This window comes from Elgaria multicarinata, chromosome 3 (assembly GCF_023053635.1).
Source record: "Elgaria multicarinata webbii isolate HBS135686 ecotype San Diego chromosome 3, rElgMul1.1.pri, whole genome shotgun sequence".
Lineage (NCBI taxonomy): Eukaryota > Metazoa > Chordata > Lepidosauria > Squamata > Anguidae > Elgaria > Elgaria multicarinata.
The window spans coordinates 2,498,651-2,519,683 of record NC_086173.1 but is presented as its reverse complement, the minus strand read 5'-3'; the positions used below and the strand labels follow the sequence as shown (position 1 = coordinate 2,519,683).

The following is a 21,033-nucleotide window of genomic DNA, read 5'->3' as shown; positions in this document are numbered from 1 at the left end:
AAGCAATGCACAGTAAGACGGTGGGCGAGGGATTCCTGCCAGAAAAGAGGTCTTCAGCTATTGGAAGCCTCCCGAATCCAAGCTCAACGCAGGTGCAGAGCCCATAATGTGTGATGCACACAGACCACGATGAAGAACTAGAAATGTCTCCAGAGGAGTTCTGACTGGCTCAGAGTTGCCAGTCCTCCTCCCCGTCATTTAATTAGATTTCTTGGAACATTCCCCCCGCCCCCCAGATGGTGTGGATGGCCAATCTGGATGGTCAAGGACCTCCCAGTCCTATAAACCTATGGTATATGGCAGTCTTTGCCAACTTGATGCCCTCCTGATGTTTCAGATGGCAAAGCCCATCATCCGAGACCAGGAGTTGACAGGAGTTATAGTTTAAAACGTCTAGAGGGCGCCACATTGGGAAGGTTGGCGTATGGGATAGGCAAACAGAGTTGGTAATGTCCTTTATGGAGCGCATCAAATGTATTTCAAGAGTATACTACTGCCAATGTGGGCTGGATCAAGGGTACATCTAATGGTTCCCCCCATTTATGAAGATGACCAGTAATGGCATCAACATTAGGAAGTCACAAGTGGGAAATGCAGCAAAATGTTGCAGGGTGGAATGCCCCTGTTCAAGCCAGCTAAGAAGAGCGAAGGGTCCATCTAGTCGAGCATTCTAATCACACAGGGGCAAACCAGCTATCCACAGGAAACCCATAAGTAGCACATATGCAACGACATTCTCCCACCCATGTTTCCCAGCAACTGATATACATAGGTATACTGCATGTAGCCATCAGCCCTCTTCTACCCTGGTTTTCCAGTCCCCTACCACCAGCAACAGTCAATCACTGTCCTCTGAGCAAGGCTCAGTCCTCATTAGACTATTTGATGGGCTCCACAACCCTTAAAGGTTTTGATTCTAAAAATGTGTGCATTTCTGTAATCCTTGGGATTACAAAGCACCGCCCTCTTCTTCCTCAGTAGCCCATTTTCAGCTACAAAGCTGTCACAGCCCAACCCCCGGGTTTACAATAAATATGATATGGGACCGTCAATGAGTGTTCCATCACTTGGGTATTACCCAAAAGCAATGTCGGAACTCTGTTCTACTCTATTTATTTGTCTGATTCATTGTGCTGTTGGCCTTGCTAACATCCCACGGCAAGAACTTACAGGACACTTCTTGCTTTTCTGCAGCATTTCACTGCAACATTTCACTGGATGTTAGCCAGGTATGCTGTTGGAGGGGAGAACAAACATGAATTCTCCAGCCATTTTCTCAGTACTGCTCAGGATTTGAGACGTCTCCATCTATCCGCTCTTTCTGCCCTGTGACTATCTCAGCGGAAGTTGACATAGTTAAAGGCCAGGCTCACTTGTGCCTCCATTACAGTCCCCTGGCTCACCTGCACATACACGCAGCCACTCCCCAATAACTCCACCTTGTATTGACCGGGCACCTCTGGGAGTGAGGCCTGCTGCAGTAACAGCCGGTTCTTCTTGCCCACATGGAATTCATGCTGGAAACCTCCACTGGATTTCACCAGCACCTTTAGATCGTCGATCTCACGATACGTCAAGCCGGCATACTTGGCTAAAGCCTGCAGGGACACCACGGTGTCCTGGGGACAAGGGAAAAGTCATCTTGGGTATGGTGAGGTTGCATCTCCCTCCTTTGGAGCCATGAGGTGGAAACCTTGGGAAATTGTGGCGATCACTCTCACAGAGTCGATGCATCCAGCCCAGAATACAGGCTGAAGCCGGGCTTGTGGGCGGTCTGAGCTTGAGCGCACGTCTATGTAGTCAGGAGGCTTAGCAAATGATGCTTCAACTTGGCAGTTATTTGAATCACAACTTCACAGAGGCTTTCAAAAGATTATTAAAACCTGCACCGTCAAGTGACGGCCTGATTTGAAATGTAGTGATTTTGGTCCCCAGTGAACAATTCACATATGTGTTTCACAACAGGTTCAAAGGCAAACCCCCAGCCCTCAATGCACATTGGCCCAAAGAGATTGTCCTGAAATAGATCTCATCTCTTATGGGTATCAATCAGTACTAAAATGCGTCTAAAATATTCACTTCTCTGTTCTGTAACACACGGAGACAGTGGTAGTTTTCAAGAGAACGGAAGATGTCAGGACAGAGGCAGAAGGCATTGGGAGGTGTGAGGAACACCTTCGGCGCAAACAGTGTTTTTAATAGGGTCGGAGGCAGCAAGCAGCAATGCTTCTATCGTGCTACTGTCAATTCTCAGACAGAAACTGCCAACTCCAGTCTGAGATCCGAAGCAAACCTTCTATTTCACCATGGCACAAACCCTGAAATTTGATACTCGTGGCAAAAATAGTTTAATGATACAGGTATGAAATAAAAGAAACATGCAGGACATGTTTCGGTATTACTGGAACAATTATTGGAACACACACACTCACCCATCATCATCATCATCATCATCATCAGACTGAGGAATGCATCTAAAGCAGTTTTTTCTTTCATGCAGGGATCCTGCATGTCCCATTCTTGGAACAGAATGTTTAGTCTTTCAGGTGAGTTTCTACATCAAATCCCTTAGCTGGCCATGAAGCTAAACACAACTTTTGCTTATCAAAATCTGTCATTTAAACAGCTTCAGTTCAGTGTACTCATCTGGATGCTCGGCCCAATCACAAATGTCCCTGCACATGGAAGGCTAGCTCCCAGCAGGGAAGGCATCTGCAGGAGGACTGTCACATGACGGAGAATCCAGACAGGTGGCTCCTTGCCCCCACGGGCATCTCTGACACGGAACAGTCCTGTGCTGGGCCTTCCCAACGCCCTACTTAAAAATTAGATCCCGTTTTCCAAATGCTACTTCTCTTCATGACTTTTTAAAATCCCTGCCGTGGTTTGTGGTTCTGATTTTGTGGCTCAGCTTGACATGAGGCTCATCAGCAAGTGACTTTCAGAAAGGAAGAAAAAAGGTTTCATCATTTTCTGCGTTCATTTCATATGGAAGATCATTCAATGCTCTGCTGTGTGTGGCCTGTTCACTGTTCACATTTACATGCAGAATTCGTCACCATTACATGCAGAATTCGTCACCATGACTGGCCCTGTCAGCCAGTGCATTCAATTTCGTGTGAATTTCGTGTGACAAGTTTCCGTGGCCATGCCATTTTCTTTCCTTGTCCACAACACATCCAAACGCCAACATAGGGTTTTTAATTCTTGTGAACCTTCCAGAGAGCTTCGGCTATTGGGTAGTATAGGAATGCAATACATAAACCACAAGATTGGCTCCCGTCTCCTATATGGCCCTTCCCCCCGAGGAAAGACCCGTGGCCCTGTTACCTGTGTAGAGGAAAAGCCTCCGTACGAATTCTGTGCCCGGGTCAGGGCACGCACAATCTGGGAGGCGTACGTGATGTCATCTGCGGACACCTCTGACGTGGAGAGGTAAGCCAAGAGGACGTAGGCGCTTGTCTCCGTCTCTGAAAAGGTTATGGCTCCTTCTACAAAAGAGCAAGCAAGAGTGGAATGGAACTTCATGGTGTGCAGAACAGCAAGCCAGCACTGGGGCTCATTTCCACTCCCTGATCCCATAGCTACAGGTCCATGTTCAAAGCACAATCTCCGTTCTATGGAGCAAGAAGGCAACCTCCCACTTCAGGCTCTATTTGACTAGCCAGCGTGGCTCCCTTGGCCGCCACGGCAGTCAAACAAGAAACCCTCTGAGGTGTGCAGTCCCATTTTTAATGGGAAAAAGGCTCCAGGATAAGGGAAAGAATGACCTTCCACCTCACCTGACATGGACCAATTCGTACCTTGTGAGTCACAGGTTCGAACGGAGGCCAGGCTTGGGAAAAGCCAGCTAGGGGAATCCCATTCCAGAATCAGTTTCCCTTCTTCCAAGATAATTCAAATGAAATATTCAAAGCGCTGGACCATCACAGATTACAGGAAGACTAATTGTCACCTTGCCAGAAAATCTTGCAGCCAAATAGCGAAATGACTTGGCCACAATGACCAATTGATGTAAGCAGGAAGGTGTGTGTGTGTGTGTGCCAAAAGCCAGTCCCAGTGGTCCCTACTTGGTAGACCCAACCAGAGCCTTACACTGGAATGGGACAGACACACCTGGCTATTTATATGGAGGGAAGAGGAAAATAACTCTTATCTAAATGCCTTCTCTAACTAATCTTGATAATTTTGGAGTCATGTTTTTCTGTTTTACAGGGACTGAAAATGACATGAATTGACATGTGTGTTTCAGGAATCAGGGCAGCTAAGTAGGTGCTCAGAATTCAGCCCAACATCTTCACTGGAAAGGGCTGGTACTCCGAACGGGGAGGGGGGGAAACCAGCATGAGAAGCAGGCTTACAAAATAGAACAAAGTATGTTGGGATTCTGAATCAAACAATTCCTCCTACCTGTTTTGATCGCCAGTTCATCTAAGTCTTTCAGCAGCTGCTGCCGCGCCTCTGTCTCCCCAGCCAATGTGAAAACATAAGCCAATATGGCCTTGGGATAGGCATCGCTCACAGAAGTTAAGTTCTTCTTAAGGCAGAGTAAGGCATCTTGTACCATGGAATGCTAGAACACACACACACACACACACACACACTTCAGGTAGGTTGCAAAAAGGCTATCATTCCTAAGAGACATGGGCCCATTGATATATATGCTCTTAACTACTCTGATTCCTTGTGATGGGTGGGATAAAAATCTGCCTTATAAATCTTTACTCAGGAGTTCGTAAATGTCGGTCATTCCTGTGACAAGCATGGCGATGGTCACTCACTCTATGGATATCCTTCTGTACCAAACCGTAAGACAAAATCATGGTTGTGGGAACTTGCCTATGATCTTTTCCTTGCTTTGGTATCATAGGGAAAAATGCCTCGTAGGCGGCAGTCTGCAGAAGTTTGCCCAGAAAGTCCATCCTTCGGACCCTGGATTAACAAGGGACTGGGGAGGCCCCAGAACCCCGCCGCAAAGTCAAGGAGCAAGAGGCCCCTTGCGTTCTTCTCCACGCCAGAGCCTAAGGGAGGACTTACGTTCTTCTCCACGTGGGCCTCCAGCAGTGAGGCAGTGACATAGGCCGTCAGTGAGAGATCATCCTCCACGCCGCCCTGCGCAGGAAGACAGAAAGCCATGCCAGAAGGCCGCGAGAGCCCATTTCCTCGCCGTTTTGGAGACCGGGGGGCTCAGGCCTCGCAGGGGGGCATTTTCATCAGCGGTTGACTCTGGTCAACCCTCATTTCCAAAGGCAGCGAATGTCAAGGCAAGGGGCCTTCCTTGCCCCGGGGACATGTCCACAAGTGGCGGCAAGGAGACCTTTCGGTCAGAAATGGGCCACCGGGGAGTGTGGTGAAGGGAGTGCAGAACGCAGGAAAGAAACGCAAGCATACGGAGAATCCAGTTCAGGCCTTAGCCGAGAAAACGGCCAGAGAGGCCCTTGGGTTTCCCGTGCTTTAAGCCCAAGCGGAAGGCCTGGGGGCTGATTACAAGGCCACGGGAAGTGGCTGCCTCTAGCGCTGGGCCTCAGGGCAAGGAAGGGCGGGAGACTCTCCAAGGCGCAGACTCCCCAAGGGAACGCGCTTGCACAAACACCCTTGAAGCGCAAGGGCGCTGGCATGAGGACTCCTAGGGGGGTGCCGCCCATTTCTGTGAGGACTGGGCGGAAGAACTGCATGCTGGGTTGTGCCCCCTATTGGGATGGGATCCAACTGGCATCTTCTGCCACAGGCATCGCGCTCCTTGGGCCAGGCGGTTGCCCCTTGCCGCTACTCCGCAGGCGGGAAAGAGCCGCCCCTCTTCTTCCGCAGCAGGGATCCTGCCCCAGGGAGGGAGGGAGGGAGGGAGGGAGGCAAATGCCAGGGGGGGGGGGCTCCGCCTCCACTGCTGACCCAGGCGCTGCGAGAAGGCAGCCCGCTTCCTTCCGCCTCCTCCCAAGATAAGTCTCCCCTGCAGCTCCAGGGCGGGGGCCCTGCACGCCTGCATCCATTGGGGGACCCGTGAATTGGCTCCCAGCGGCCAGCCTGTGCGACCGGCCGAACCCGGGACCGGATTTAGGGGCTTCGTGCAGCCTTCCCAACCTAGGGCCCTCCCTGAGTTGGACTGCAGACACTCCCATCTTCCCCAGGCATTGGCCCTGCTGGTGAGGAGCGATGGGAATTGCAGTCCCAGCCAGCCGGAGGGCAGCAGGTGGATTAGCTGACTGGGCTTTTAGGCGGAGTGCCTGTGAATGGATGCCTGCGTTAACCACCAGGGAAAAGGGTGCAGTTGCTGAGCTGGGAATGGTGTCTCATGGGTGGGTGGGGGCAAGGGCATTCCTGCCTCTTCCTTTGGGTGACCGGTCTTAAAGATCGCACGGTCCAAACGTTGATCGTGCACTACCCTGGAATCCAAGCAGAGCAAAGGGGAGTTTACAGTGCTTTCAGGGGAGGAACAGGAACGATGGGGAGTGTTGGGTTAATGCGCTGGGCGGATCTCCTCCATATTCCCACCAACGCCAGGCGGTTTCGGTCGCCTTTTAGCACTCTCACGGAGCGGCGTGTTCACGGTTTGGCTAATCCTTGCAAGGGCCCTGGAGGGGTGGCCGGCAGCACTACTGTTATTTTCATGGGAGCACAAGGCGCAGCGGTTGTGCAGGGTGCTTGCCGTGCCGACAGAAGTCACACACCTTCAGGGCATTGTTGAAGAGCCGCCCCACGCTTTCAAAGCAGCCACTGGGACGCTGGTGCTGACTCAGCCATTGCAGGGCATCTTGGACGTGCTTTTCGTCAATATAGACATAGGGCTTCGCCTGGCCAAACGCCTTAGCCACAAAAGCCGTCAGCCTGCAGAGCCGGAGGAAAAGGAGAGCAGACAATGCAGGACGGCAAGCAGCTCCGGTCTCAGGTTCGAGAAGGGTGGGACGGTCCTACAGCTGCCGTAGGACAGTGCTCCGCCGGCAGGACGGCACTTCCACGGCCTGGTACACCCGTGGAAAGCTCGGCAGGTGTGAGTGTCCCAGAACAGGGCAAGCCCATCTCTGCTCCAGGTCTAGGGCTGAGTCAAAGGGCACGCCCTGCTTCTGTCAAAACTGCCAGGACCAGCTAAAAGGATCTCCCACGTTTTGCGAAACTGGCAGGTGGGTCTGCTCTGAGAGTCAGAAAGAGAACCACTGCTGAGCCAGGAAGCCTGGCCTTAAATTCATCAGGGGGTTCATTTGACCGCAGTGGCCCAATCCGACTGGCTACACAGCAGTGCAATGTCACCAGGTGGGCGGGCCGCAGCCTGCACGTGGCCCTCGGCCTTGCTTTATGTGGCCCCCAGCAGCAACCCCACCCCCAGCGTTTCCCATTCCCTCCCAGACTTCCCCATGTCAGCCACCACAAGGAGAACGAAAGAAAGGCTGTCAGGCAGGAGCACACGTGAGCTCAGAGGTACAGCAGCCCGAGCGGCACGGCAATGGAACCAATGACCTGGGGAGGTCGTGGGCTCTCCCACACCAGAGGCCTTCAAGAGGCAGCTGGACAGCCACCTGCCAGGGATCCTTTGAGGTGGATCCCTGCCTTGAGCGGGGGTTGGGCTCGATGGCCTTCTAGGCCCCTTCCAACTCTACGATTCTACGGTTCTATGAGTAGCATGGCGTCCTTCGGAAAGACGCTCTAGCTGCCACGCAAGCTGGCAGGACTTAGGAGCTGGTGGTAGACCCCCCACGGACCCCCCTCAGCCCCATTGTATGATGGCTCCGCCCAGCAGATCGCCATAGCAGCACCTGACTGGGACCATTACTCACCAGGTGTTGCCCTCGCTATCACGCTTCCCAAAGGCACTGTAGGAGCCATCGTCACGTTTGTAGAGCAGCTGACGTTGGTACCCTGCAGGAGACGGGCGGGGGGGATAATGCGGTGTTAGTGGGATGAACCTGTTGGTTGCCTGGCTTCAGTTTCCTGTCCACTTTCGAGTGAACATATCGGGAACCAGTGGGCTGCAGGTCAGTCGGGAAGGCACTACTCAGTCCTACTCAGTCCCTTCAGGTGTTTACAGCTTTCTTGCAGGTGACGTGCCTGACCCAGCAGCCCTCTCTCTGACAAATAAGAGCGGGACAGAGGAAGGCCCGACTCACCGCTCTTCATGTATTCCGTCCCCTTCTCCTTGTTCTCAGCGGTCACCTGGTTGGTCTTCTCCAAGTACTGCAGTATAAAGATGTTGGGAACAAACTTGGCCATGTTTTGCTCACCACAGCCAAAGGGCATCTGAAGCAGCTGGTCTACATTTTGTAGTGCAGCACCCATAATGTCTCCTGAAAGGGGGAAAACGGAGGAAGAAAACATGAGAGTCCTTCTTCCAAACAACTGTGGAGAATCCAGAAACGTAAAGTGATGTCAAGGGCTCCCAGGGCAGCCCTTGTGGAATGGCACGCAGTACACTCAGGCCTGGTGCCAGCGCATGGCACCCATGAGCAGTTGTCAGGGAAACTGCCCCCCCTTCCCCATGCCTTTGCAGGTCTCGCCCCTGAGCCCTGACCTGGTCCCTCCACGTCTTGGTGTGCTAGGCGGCTGGGTCTGGGAGCCTCCGTTTCAATTTCCCACGGTGCCCCAGTGTGACAATCCATGGGGGGGGGGCATTGTTTCTGTCCTAACCGGGTGCGGGGAGAGAGCACTGCAAGAGCAAGGTCTCCTCCAATCCACACGCATTCGTGGAGTGGTTCTTGGTTAGGTGGCCTTCTTCAGAACCAAGGGCTTGCCCCATGGAGCCACGCTTTCAGCCTGTCAGAATGGCCGCCAGGAGCTCTCTTCTCTCACGGGGCCAGCGATGGGGCGGTCGCCCTGGCCGTTCTTGGCCAATGGGTGCAGTTTCCTCACCAATGGTAGAGACGGTGGCTCGGCCAGAGCCCGACACCACATCTCCTGGCAGCTCCAGGGAAACTTCATCCAGCACGGGGTCCCCTGTGGGAAAACCAAGCCTGGGAGTTAATAGAGGTTATTTCACTCATCACATTGCTGCTGCCGTGCAGAGTTGTCTAGAGATGCAAACGCCACTCTTTGCAGGGCTTTCTTCCAAGGGCTCCAGGCATGAGGCCTTCTAGTCACCCTGCCCGGCAGGACAGTGTGGTCCCATACTGCCAATGGGGGGCTGAGGCTGAGCAGCAGTGGCTTCTCTAACAGCGGCCCACGTGAGGACGGAACCAGGAACTTGCTGGCTCAGGGGACACGCACAGGGCCGCTCTGCTCTTTCGCCCACATCTCCCGCCCACAGAAGGCGGGGAGCTTCTTTGGTGCCTTGGCATTGTGCTAGTGCCCCCAAGAAGGGTTATGCCCCCAGCTGAAGGAACTCTCCACGTTCTCTCTGCATTGTGCTCTCTGGGGCCCTGGCACAAGGCAAGCAGTCCTGCGCACGGGTCGCAGCCCAGCCATACCTGAAGAACAAAGGAACACGTTGTGGGTCTCTTCTTCAAGGACGCCTTCAGGCTGTGGGAGGAAAAGCGAGTCCTGGGTTGCTGTGACAACATCACAACGCTTTCCGTGCTGAGTTTGCATTAACGTTGAGATGTGCCTGATGTGTAAGTGGGAGCATCTTGCGTGTGGTTACATAGGGGCAAAGCAGACAGAAGGGGGCTACCGGGACGAGGCGAAAGCCCCGGGGTGGAACCAGGCAGAACCAGACAGCTGGTCACCCTAGACAACACAAAGGAGTGCAAACGCCGGGGTGTTGAAGGCTCGCAGCACCAGCGCGCCATCGTCAAGACAGCACCTTGGTCAGGCAGACAGGGCCTCAGGGACTGAGGACACAGCAGCCAGTTAGCGGGCGTTAGAAGGAGTAGAGCGGGCAGGGTAAGACCAAGAAGGGAGAGAGATCCCTTAGAAGACAGAATGCCTCTTGTGTTAAGTGAGCCTTGTTTGTCTTTAAAATGTTTGTTCATCTTTCTGCGCTACCAATTGTGTTCATATTTCCTGGGTCCTTCTCCCATTTGGGTAAAGGGAAACAATAGGACATACCAGGTGTCTCTTTCATAGAATCGTAGAGTTGGAAGGGGCCTCTAAGGCCATCCAGTCCAACCCCCTGGCTCAACGCAGGAATCCACCCTACAGCATCCCTGGCTGATGGCTGTCCTGCTGCCTCTTGAAGGCCTTTAGGGTGGGGTGGGGTGGGGGCTGAAGCCTGTGGTCCAGGGAGGAAAGCTGACCCAAAGCGGAGGCAGATGGAGCGGAGGGCAGTTGTCCTGCCAGGGGAACGGCTACACTCTCCCCTGCTCAATGCCAGGCCTCCCGATGGAGGGCAGCTTTCGTTTTGGCCACAGAAGAGGAGCCATCTTCCTGGCTGGCCTGGTCTTCGCCCCAGAAAGACAGAGGCGAGGCGAAACCCTCAAGGCAGCACGCTCCTTCCCCAGGCATCCAGAGGAAGTGGTCCCAGCCCGAGCCCTTTAGGAGAGATCCGCCGTCCTGGCGCTGTGAGCCAGAGCTGCCTCCACACTGACCTTGACAAGCAGGGCTTTTACCACCGTGTCTGAGCGGCCTCGGGCCGGGGCCACAGATATCTGGTTGCCGCACAGCTCTTGCGTCTCTTCGGCCTCCGTGGTTACCGAGAGGTTGACCTGGCCTACAGGAAGGAGGAGGGGGTGGAGGTCAGCGAGCACGAGGCGAGTGGGAGCGGCTGCTGGAGCCGGTTGGAGCAGGGCCCCGTGGTGTGTGAGCCCTTCTCCGCCACGGCCACCCTGGCACCGCTCTGCGGGACGGATGGAGCGGACACAGCAGCAGACGTCCAGGTGGACGGACACAAGAACGGGGCGGAACTCAGAGGGCTGAGTGCCTCTTCAGTGGACTCCAAACGCACACAGAGAGACGTATGTCCACGCACACACACCAGCCCCCAGGTCTGCAGCAACATTAGACCCCCTCCCAGCAGTGGTCCTATCTGGGGAAGGAAGGGGGAGACCCGTGGAAGCCTCGACATCCCACACCTACCCCCAACCCTGCCCCCCCCACTCCCTCAGGCACCTCAGGCTCACCTAGCTGGGTAGCGGTCACATTCCAGGAGAAGGTCTTGGCCTCATCTGCACAGAGGCAGGTGGTGAAGTGGCACTCTGGGCAGGGCTTCACCTCCACGTCTTGAGACTCCAGCAGGTGTACTCTCACCTGGAGGATGCAAGTAAGGAACACACACACACACACACGATACGGACCAGGCGGCTAGTCCTGGGCACGTGGCAACCATTTGGGGGAAGGCCCAATGCAGGTGAGGGTTAGGATCCATACTGAGAACCAAGTGCCCATGACTGGGGTTGCCACAGCTGGTAGAGACAGGGGGTTGGGTGGTGTGGAGCTGGGCCCAGTGGAACCTCAGCGGGCAGGCTGCCCTCTTGCGGACTGAGCCCCACACTTGAGTCAGGAGGGAACTTCTCCCCAAGTGGGATTGGCTCCTGACCATTGGTTGCCTTGCAAGTGGATGATCTGGCTATCTAACCAGCCCCCCTCCAGGAGTTTGAGGTGTCTGGACGCACCCCAAGTGGTTCCTCTATCCACTGTTTGTGGCACGTTGTGGTCTAAATTGTATGGGTTAAAATCCGTGCGTAAAAGGAGTGGAGCCAGCAGATGGGTGCCCCATACGTGAGCCGGGGAACGGACCTTTGCAACTGTATGACTGCGTTATAGACATCTGAGGGAGAGAAAACATCTCCAGACATAGACATGGAGTAGAGGGACAGGAAGCAGAAGCACCGGGCACTTCCCCTTCTCCTCACTTCGGGATCCTATCAAAGTGACACGTCTGTATCTTAGTCCATGGCCGTTTACGGACAGGGAGCTTTGGCATATTTTCTGGGGTGGAGGGGGGGAGAAATTCGGATGTTTCAGAGGAGTGCAGACACAGGAAAGACAGGGCACTTGTGAGTCCAGTCCCCCGGCTTCCACCTCCGTCATCTCCAAAGGATTCTCTTTCTTTTTCTTCTTCTGGACACTCAGGAGGGTTTTTGCCTGTTCTAAAAGGGCGCTCACCTGGATACAATCCTTGAGGTAATTGAAGACAGTGGCCTTTAGCTGCAGCGTCTCTCCACGGACCACAGAATACGGCAGCACCAGCTCAACGAAGAATGGCTTGAAAACCCTGAGCGTGGCCGGTTGGGAGAGTCCAAAGCCAATGTCCGCCACACAGAAGGCATTCGCGTTCCAATCCGTGATGGTGTCTGGAACCGTGACTGAGTGAGTTGCCTTCCCTTCCTCACTGAAGAAAAGGAAGCGGGTCAGTATGGAAGCTTCCAAACCAGGCTTTTATTACGTTTTTAAGATTGTGGTTTTATCATCAGCCTTTTATCATCCAGTTTCAAATACAGAATTTTACGGAGGGGCAGATAGCACTATCTTCCATTTGTAATCCTCTTGTGGTTTCCCACTGTTTCATCCGCCTTTTTTTCCGACCACAAAAATCCATTAAGGAGGGAAAAAAGGAATAGCTCCACAGAGCAATTTGATTGGTAGCACTAATCGCCCTCTATTTGGAAGCACCCTAAGTAACTACAGACTAGTTTTTTGTGTTATGCTTCCAGAGTAAAACCGGTGTCTAGGCTATGTAACCATAGCAGAAGGGACTTAATTCTTCAGAACTGGAAACCCATGACTTCTCTCCCCATTGATCAATGGCTCAACGTTTCTCAAATTTATCCACATAAGGAGACTTAATGGAAGGATGGAGACCAGATGAAAGTGTTTAACCATGGTGTGACTAGATTGCATTCACTGGCTCTTTTGCTCATGCATTTGGCACAAGAGCCTTCTGGCCTTTCCTAACCAATCTCCCTCTCTTATCCCAGGTTTCCAATTCCCACCCCCCACCCACAAAAGATCCTGAATTTATGGAATTACATTCATGAAACTAGTCTGTGTGCTGAGTGCTGGAACATATTTCCCAACAAAGGGGGAAACCCATTATTATTATTATTATTATTTACATTTGTATACTGCCCCATAGCCGAGGCTCTCTGGGTGGTTTACATAGGATAAAAACACTTAAAAACAATATACAAAAAATTAAAATCCCAGGCTAATTAAATATTGCTAAATCTATATACAAAATCCATATAAAAAAAAAAAAACCAGGCTAATTACATATTGCTAAATGCCTGGGAGAAGAGAAAAGTCTTGACCTGGCGCCGAAAAGATAACCATGTTGGTGCCAGGTGGGCCTCATCAGGGAGATTGTTCCACAATTGGGGGGCCACCACAGAAAAGGCCCTCTCTCTTGTTGCCATCCTCCAAGCTTCCCTCGGAGTGGGCACCTGGAGGAGGACCTTGGATGTTCAGCGCAGCGTACAGGTAGGTTCATGTCGGGAGAGGCGTTCCATCAGGTATTGTGGTCCCAAGCCATGTAGGGCTTTATAGGTTAAGACCAGCACCTTGAATCGGGCCTGGAAACATACAGGCAGCTGATGCAAGCGGGCCAGAGTGGGTCTTATATGTTTGAACCTTCTGGTCCCGGTTATCACTCTGGCCACTGCATTTTGCACAAGCTGCAGCTTCTGAACTGTCTTTAAAGGCAGCCCCACGTAGAGTGCATTGCAGTAATCTAACTTGGAGGTTACCAGGGCGTAGACAACTGAAGCCATGTTATCCCTGTCCAGATAAGAGGCGTAGCTGGGCCACCAACCAAAGCTGGTAGGAGGCACTCCGTGCCACCGAGGCCACCTGAGCCTCAAGTGACAGAGATGGTTCTAGGAGAACCCCCAAGCTAGGAGAATAGGGTGTTGCATGGCAGGGCCATAGTTGCCATGTTTAGCTTCTGCTTGAACAATGCAGTAACAGGTCCAATTTAAAGAGGCTTAATATTGGTGCTCAGATACATTGGTATAGGGAGGAATAGATAAAAACTGAAAAGGCCAAACATTTGTCTCTTGAAAGTTATCCTGGTATGCCATGTTTTTAGAAATGTAGTAGGAAGATTCAGAACAAACATTTGGGGCAAAAACGCTAGACATGTCCAGATGGAGATTTGTGGCAAACAATTTTGCCTACTCCTTAAATTGGACAGTTGCTTAAATCTCTACAGTGCACAGGCAAGGATTAAGTGACATTCAAGAAAATCACAACTACCGTATTTCTTCGATTCTAAGACACACTTTTTTCCCTAAATAAACAGCTCTAAAAATGGACTGCGTCTTAGAATCGAAGCAATACGGTAAGAGGAAAAGAGGAAGCTCCTGCAGCAACCTCGAGCTATGCGAGCGAGGAGGAGCTGGTTGGGTAAGCACCTGGTTTTTTGTTAGTCAAATTTATTCGTAAGTCCCATCGATTTCCATGGGACTTACTCGCGTGTCGTCGTCCCCTGGTGCACAGACAAGTAAAGAGCGGGACTGGAGGGTTAAGTTTACTCTTTGTTTCAACGCCCCCCCTTCTTCCCGCGCAAACGGCGGTTTCTTCTCTCACAGAGGGGAAAAAGAAAAGGACACAACCATTAGAAGAAAGCACGGAGGGGGGGAGGAGGTTGGCTGGGCGGTGAGGGAAGTATTTCTTCGATTCTAAGATGCCCTTTTTTCCCCTAATAAACATCTCTAAAAACGGGGTGCGTCTTAGAATCGATGGCGTCTTAGAATCGAAGAAATACGGTATAACACATGTTTAATTCCTCCCTAGAAAAGTTTGGAATTTGCTTACTCAACAGGTGTTAAATCCCAGATCCAGGTCTCTGGAAAATATGTCCTGGGTTTGGCTTTCTCGTCCATCTTGTTTTCTATGGCGTTAAGAACCAGAGGCACTTCTGTATCTTTGGCACTACCTGCAGGACCTGACACACCTGGGAGACCTATGAAGAGGAACAAAGAGATGAAGTCCATCCGTAAACATGGATCCACAACAGTGTGGCCAAGTTTTAGAGGGACATGATGATGCCGGTGCTTGTGCCAAAACCAACCTCATCAAGCCCTCGTCTATACCAACGGCACGAGTCCGGTGCAGCCGTATTGACACTCTTTCCCAGCATCTACATGGGAAGGGGCGCAGTTGAGGGTTTCCAGGCACCGCTGCTGCACCCGCCCACCCGAGCACTCACAAGGCTGGTCTGGGGGCGCCTGGGAGCATCTGTGCTGGTTAGTGGGGGTTTTAATAGGAAAATGGGGCTGACGTGGGTTTTTGGGGGGGGTTACCTGTAAATGCGAAGGATTGCATTTACAGCTAACTGGGGGGAGGGAACAAGGGGGGAGAAACAGGGTGCTCCCTTCCTGGTGGGATTACTAAAAAAAAACCTTTAAATTTGATTTATTTTTCCTTAACAAGGCTCCACAGAGGCACAGAGCCTTGCTTCAATCTAAAAAAGTAGGGGTAAATCCCCAACTTCTTTAGTGTGGAGCTTTGGGGCTTTGCCCCTGGATTGATTCGGAGTGGCGGCTGCGTCGTGTAGATCACGTGCCGCCACTCCGAAGCAATCCAAGAGCAAAGCGCCAGTGTGGACGAGGCCCAAGAGCTCACGTAGAACATCCAGCAAGCAAAGTGCTGATTGGAGTGACAGAATGTCAGCAGGGAGGTCTCATTTCCTTTAAGAGCAAGACATCATAAGGTGAGCAAATACCCATGGGAATAAAAGATAGTGAGGTCTTGTAGAATCAGAGAACGGGCAAGGGCTAGTGTGGCGTGACCCACATTTCTATACCCTTAGGTATGTCTGCGTGAGTATGTCTAGGGAGTGTGGAATGTTGGACTGAGTGGGTGTGGCTGGTGATGCTGTAGAAAGGGGGAGGACTCTATATATATGGGGAGCTGAGTGGTCTGAGGTGTTTGGTTGGTGATTGGGTTTGGAGGGTAGATGTGTTTAGCTGTGTGATTCTTATCAGGAGTTGTGTGAGGAGTGAGTGAAAATAAGATCATAGGGACTAAGGATTGTTATTATTAGATTTGTTTCTATCAGTATTCTTAAGAATAGGCAGGAGTTGAATATAATTCGAAGGAACTAAGAACTGTAAACAACAACAAACATTTTCTTTGTTTTGCTACCATAAAGCCACGTGTCAGTTTGGCTGTGTCTCCTGTTCTACTGGTTCATAAATAAGCACATTGCATTAAACCTTCAGCCTGCTGTATTCACAGAGGAGCCTCTTCCAAATCTCCTTACCTTTTCCCTCTGCTATAAGGGAAAGGTTATACTTCTCTTTTTACCCCTTCCTCAGGTATTCTAAGTGGCGGTGCTTAGCCTGAGGGAGGCGTGCGGCGTGTCAAAGCCTTGTGTGTGAGGGGGTGGAGTCTCAACTAGTCTCTCCATTCTAAGACTTTCCAGCAGCAAAACAGCAACAACCTGAAATTCTTACCAATTTCATTTCTCCTGAAAGCAATTCTCTCCGGATGTGGAAGCTCACAAGAAACAGGCTTTTTAACTTCCAGGTTGGTGAAAATTTTCAATCTCAGTTGCTGAGGGAAATACGGAGAACAGGACAGTGAGGAATGTCAGCAGCCCATCAGCAGCCCAAGGCCGAGGCCCTTCCATTCACTGCCTCCCGCCCTCCTCTTCCCGGGTCCCGTCGCCATTTCCGATTTCCCTGTTCACTCCACTGCATTGGGTCCGTTCGGATGACATGTTAACCAACTGTGGTTTAAATAGTCAACCATTGCTTAAATAGTCAATCATTGACTATTGTGTGATCTGTAGGGCAAAACCCACCCCACAGTTGACTATTTCCGTGAAATAACCAATGGAGAGTTGACAATGCAGAGTTGACTATTCGCACAACCATTGGTTAGCGTGTCCTCTGTCAGGCTCCATGAACTATTTCACTCTGTGGAGTTGACTATTTCAACAGGCTACAGATTCCCTGGGCAAGAGTGGCCAAAACCATGCCTCTCGCTCTGCTCAGGCCGCCAAAACTAGAAACTGAAATCTGCCTAGCAACAGATGATGCCTGCCTCTCCATCTAGCCCTCATTGGGCACATGAAACAATCGGTTTCTGGCAGGCACCCATGCCCTCCGCTGCCCTCCCCCACCCGACAACCATTGGTTGGTACGGTCGCCGTCGCTTGGGACAAGTCCGCACATGCCATGGCAGGGCAAGGGGCTCGGATTGCAGCTGGGCAGGGAAGGGGGGAAGGAACGAGCAGCATTTCAGCAAGAAATCCTTACTTCCCAGTGGCTGGGGGTTCCACGCACATCTTCACGCAGTCTCCCAAAAAAACAAGCCTCCTCTTAGCGCACAAACTGCAGCAGCAACGCTTTCCCCGGGACTACGGCTCATGTGCTCCCGCAAACTGCTGTTGTCGGCCGCACACAATCACAACCGACCCGTCCTTCTCTCCCCTCCCCTTTCCTTCCCCATGACAACCCCAGTTTCCCAGTTTGCAAGGGGGCCCCTTCCCCCTACGCTTCAACCCCAACCAGTTTGCCCACTTCCCCTTCGCAGGCCCCAATCCCTCTCTGCCCCTGCTTTCTGCACCCCCAACACAAGCCGAAATCCCAGTCTGCTGGCGCACATGGGCATGCCAGCCCACAGCCTATCTTCCCACAGACTCTGCGGAGGGATGACCTCCCAGGGCCCTCGCACCCACAGCTGCCCCACACAGATCCCCTGCCAGGGCCTTCATGCCCACAGCCAACGACCATCTGGAGCAAAGGCTGGGGCTCTAGGAGCAGCCATCCGGGAGGCAGTGTGGACGGCTTTCCCTCCAGAGATGTGGGAGGAGATGGAAGTCTGCCCTGAGGTCATCCCTGCCGGCCCTGTACTGCAGGCTCCAATGGCACCCAGGCAGCTCAGTGAGGAAGTGGAGCAGGAGACCACAGGACGCCCCATCCTGGACTCCATTATGCAGACCGTGACAGTCACACCTGATCTCAGAGGTCAAGTGGAGCGCATCACCTTATCTGAGGTGACTCAAGTCCTGCCCCTGACGTGTCATCTTCCCATGAAGAGCTGCAATGCATCTTTATGCAGCCCAGCAATGACACCTTTGTGAGATTCACCAGCACGGAGGGGCACCTGCTCCAGCATGGAGCCGCAAGGCAAGCGGCCACGGCCGTGGCTGAGGAGATGGACAGTGCACAACACTACACAACCAAAGAAAAGATTGAAAAGGACTTTCAAATAAGTTGCAAACTTCCCTAAACTCTCGCAATGATCCTGTTAGCCCCAAGAACAGACAGGTAAATCCCAGAAAATTATTTGAGATTCACATCACTTATTGCTTTCTACTTTGGCTCTGAGATACCATAAGGGACTGCTGGCATGGAGGACATCTTGGTCAAGTTCTAACAAGAGCTCCTCACGTTAGTTTCAACTTATTATTATTATTATTATTATTATTATTATTATTATTATTATTATTTTATATAGCACCATCAATGTACATGGTGCTGTACAGAGTAAAACAGTAAATAGCAAGGCCCTGCTGCATAGGCTTACATTCTAATAAAATCATAATAAAACAATAAGGAGGGGAAGAGAATGCACCAAACAGGCACAGGGTAGGGTAAAACTAGCAGTATAAAGTCCGAAGAAAATGAAGTTTTAAAAGCTTTAGGAAAAAGAAAGGTTTTTAGCTGAGCTTTAAAAGCTGTGATACCGGCATGTCTATGGGAGAGTGCAGATGACACAATAGTCCACCATGTGTTAGTAGTCAACACCACGGTTGATTATTTAGGGGGTATTCCCCACACAACATCATCATAATCAACCATGAGTTGACTAATAACCAACTGTGTGTGGACTAGCTGATCCCCATCCATGCAACCCGTCTTGTCCCTGGGTGAGGTAGACACCGTGATCGGCAGAAGGATTTCTCACACAGCTTGACGTTAAATGTCCAGCCACAGGAGCAACCCTTCCACTACTACCCACCCACCCACCCCGATCCCCACAAAGGGGCTTCAGAGCGGAAGCCATTTGTGGATATTGGGGCAGGGGTGGTGGAAGGATTTCACCCGCAGCTTCACATTAAATGTCAAGCCACAGGAGAAATCCTTCCACGCATTGTGACACCCGCCCGCACCCAGAGACAGCACGTGCACCTCCCTGGGAACATGTGAAGAACTGCCAATTGCGGTGCCCCGCCCAGGGAACACGTGGGTCACCACCGATCACAGCGCCCCACCTCCCGGGAAGCATTCCTCTCAATACTGTGAAATCATAACCTCCACACGCTGTCCGGCATTAAAAAGCCAGTGCTTGAGGCCAGAGAGTAGGGGCGGATCTACACTGCGTACTGAAGGTGCTTGCGTGCGCCTCCAGTGCGCCCCGAAAACGTTTGTGTAGATCCTGCCTGTAAGAGGCGGAGGAAGAGGCGGCTGGGGAATCCGGCCGCGTCCTTGCCGCCGCCGCCGCCCACTTCCCCGCCGGCCTCCTGCTGCCGGCGAAAGAGCCACCCGGGTCAGAGAGCTCGGTGGACGAAGGCGGGGCGGCTTCTTCCGCCGAGCTCTCCGACCCGGGTGTCTCTTTCGCCGGCAGCAGGAGGCTGGCGGGGAGGTGGGCGGCGGCAAGGACGCGGCCGGATTCCCCAGCCGCCGCCTCCTCCGCCTCTTCCTCCGCCTCTTCCAGGCAGGATCTACACAATCGTTTTCGGGGCGCACTGGAGGCGCACGCAAGCGCCTTCAGTACGCAGTGTAGATCCCCTCAAGGGCTCCAAACAGATTTGAACCTCAGAACACTTACTTTTAAAAAGAAAAAAAAAGTCACTGTTCCATCAGCACTTAGCATACATATATTGCGTTTCAAGCATTCAAAGCATTATCTCAGTAATGCATGTGTATGAAATGCTGATTTTTCATCTACCTTGATTTATGCATCTGCAAATTTAATAAATTAATTAATCAGTCGACAAAACACAAACAAGCACTCAAATGAGATTTCTTTAATCTAGAGACAAGTCTAGTAAAAATATGGATGGGCTAGTATGATCCTAGCAAGCCACTACCAGGCAAGTGAAACTAGTGGCACCTAGTCTGTGGAGCCCTCTTCTAAGGGGCACTCGCTTGGTCCCTTCACTCATGGGATCCTGCTATTTTGGAAAGCAATTGGGGACAGGAACCTGTTCATTGTTGTTCAATGTTGGTTCAGCTTTGTTGCGTTATTGCTGCTGGTGCTGTAACTTAAGGGCTGTCAGTACACGGAGGTGGGGGGAGCCTCATGGTGGCTGCAAATTTGCGCTGCCCAGGTTATTTGATGCAGACACAGCTTCGCAGCCACCACCGGGATTTCTTGTGAAGCTGAACATTGAAAAAGTCAGGGACTTACCCTGATTTTTCTCCCAACAGGAGCGAGATCAGTATGGCTCTTCTGCTGCCTGACCTCATTCCTGCAGCCAATCCAGGGGGTGGTCCTGGTGGAAGGTGAGCAGCGATTGCTCGCCTTCCACCCGGAAGAGGGGCGGGGGGCTACGGTACCCGGATGTCTGCCCCAAATCCCACACTTCCTATTTGGCATTGGGATTATCTGACGCCACCACAGGTGAGTAAAATCACAGGATTTTAGGGGGAGGCAGCGCCAACTTGGCACCGTGAAGACAGGGCTTAAATTGTTTTTATTGCCATTTTGTAAGTTTTGTCTCAAAATATTCGGCCATCTTTAATGGTAAGAAACTCCCTAGTATCTCATGGAAAAGGACATGGCAGGTTTCAGCAAAGCCAGGACTCAGGAGCAGATGCCACTCACCTTAAGCAGACTATAAACGTCAGCCTCACTCTGATACCAAGGGGCTACCTTCAAGGACCGCTTTTGCCTCTGACTAGGACCCAAAGGGCGCAGACAAGGGTATGGCTCAAAATCTTCTAAGCGATAGGGAAATCCTCTTCCAGTAATTGTATCAGACCCATAAAACATAGGAGCAGCATACACCTGGAGACAAAAGGATTGCTTAAATGAGTCGAACTAAGGAAAGACACATTTGTATTCAATGGTGATAAAGCAGTCTCACACAGATTTGGTGTCAATAGCACAGCAAGTTTCTTTCTTTCTTTCTGAATAACTGTTTGTCTGTTGCAGGAAAAAACAGCAGAGCTTAGTGACACCTTAAAGATACCTTTGCCCATATTTCATTCCATTATGCAGCCTTTTAAAGCTGATCTATTTTATTTTAATGTTGTAGATTCTTAAATTTTCTTTTTT

General features: G+C 51.7%; 1 protein-coding gene across 1 annotated transcript in view; it reads right to left on the bottom strand.

The window, feature by feature from the left end:
- The window catches only part of LOC134393989 (alpha-2-macroglobulin-like protein 1), a 65,288-nt gene that overhangs the window by 9,083 nt on the left and 35,172 nt on the right, over window positions 1-21,033 (bottom strand). Inside the window, exons 17-31 of the mRNA XM_063119068.1 lie at window positions 20,581-20,763; window positions 16,257-16,356; window positions 14,614-14,761; window positions 11,965-12,190; window positions 10,980-11,106; window positions 10,449-10,570; window positions 9,390-9,441; window positions 8,836-8,919; window positions 8,097-8,273; window positions 7,767-7,848; window positions 6,666-6,822; window positions 5,038-5,112; window positions 4,411-4,573; window positions 3,331-3,491; window positions 1,404-1,619 (exon numbers count right to left, since the gene is read on the bottom strand). Of these exons, the coding sequence (XP_062975138.1) occupies window positions 1,404-1,619; window positions 3,331-3,491; window positions 4,411-4,573; window positions 5,038-5,112; window positions 6,666-6,822; window positions 7,767-7,848; window positions 8,097-8,273; window positions 8,836-8,919; window positions 9,390-9,441; window positions 10,449-10,570; window positions 10,980-11,106; window positions 11,965-12,190; window positions 14,614-14,761; window positions 16,257-16,356; window positions 20,581-20,763 (2,073 nt within the window). The remainder of the gene's footprint in view (window positions 1-1,403; window positions 1,620-3,330; window positions 3,492-4,410; window positions 4,574-5,037; window positions 5,113-6,665; window positions 6,823-7,766; window positions 7,849-8,096; window positions 8,274-8,835; window positions 8,920-9,389; window positions 9,442-10,448; window positions 10,571-10,979; window positions 11,107-11,964; window positions 12,191-14,613; window positions 14,762-16,256; window positions 16,357-20,580; window positions 20,764-21,033) is intronic.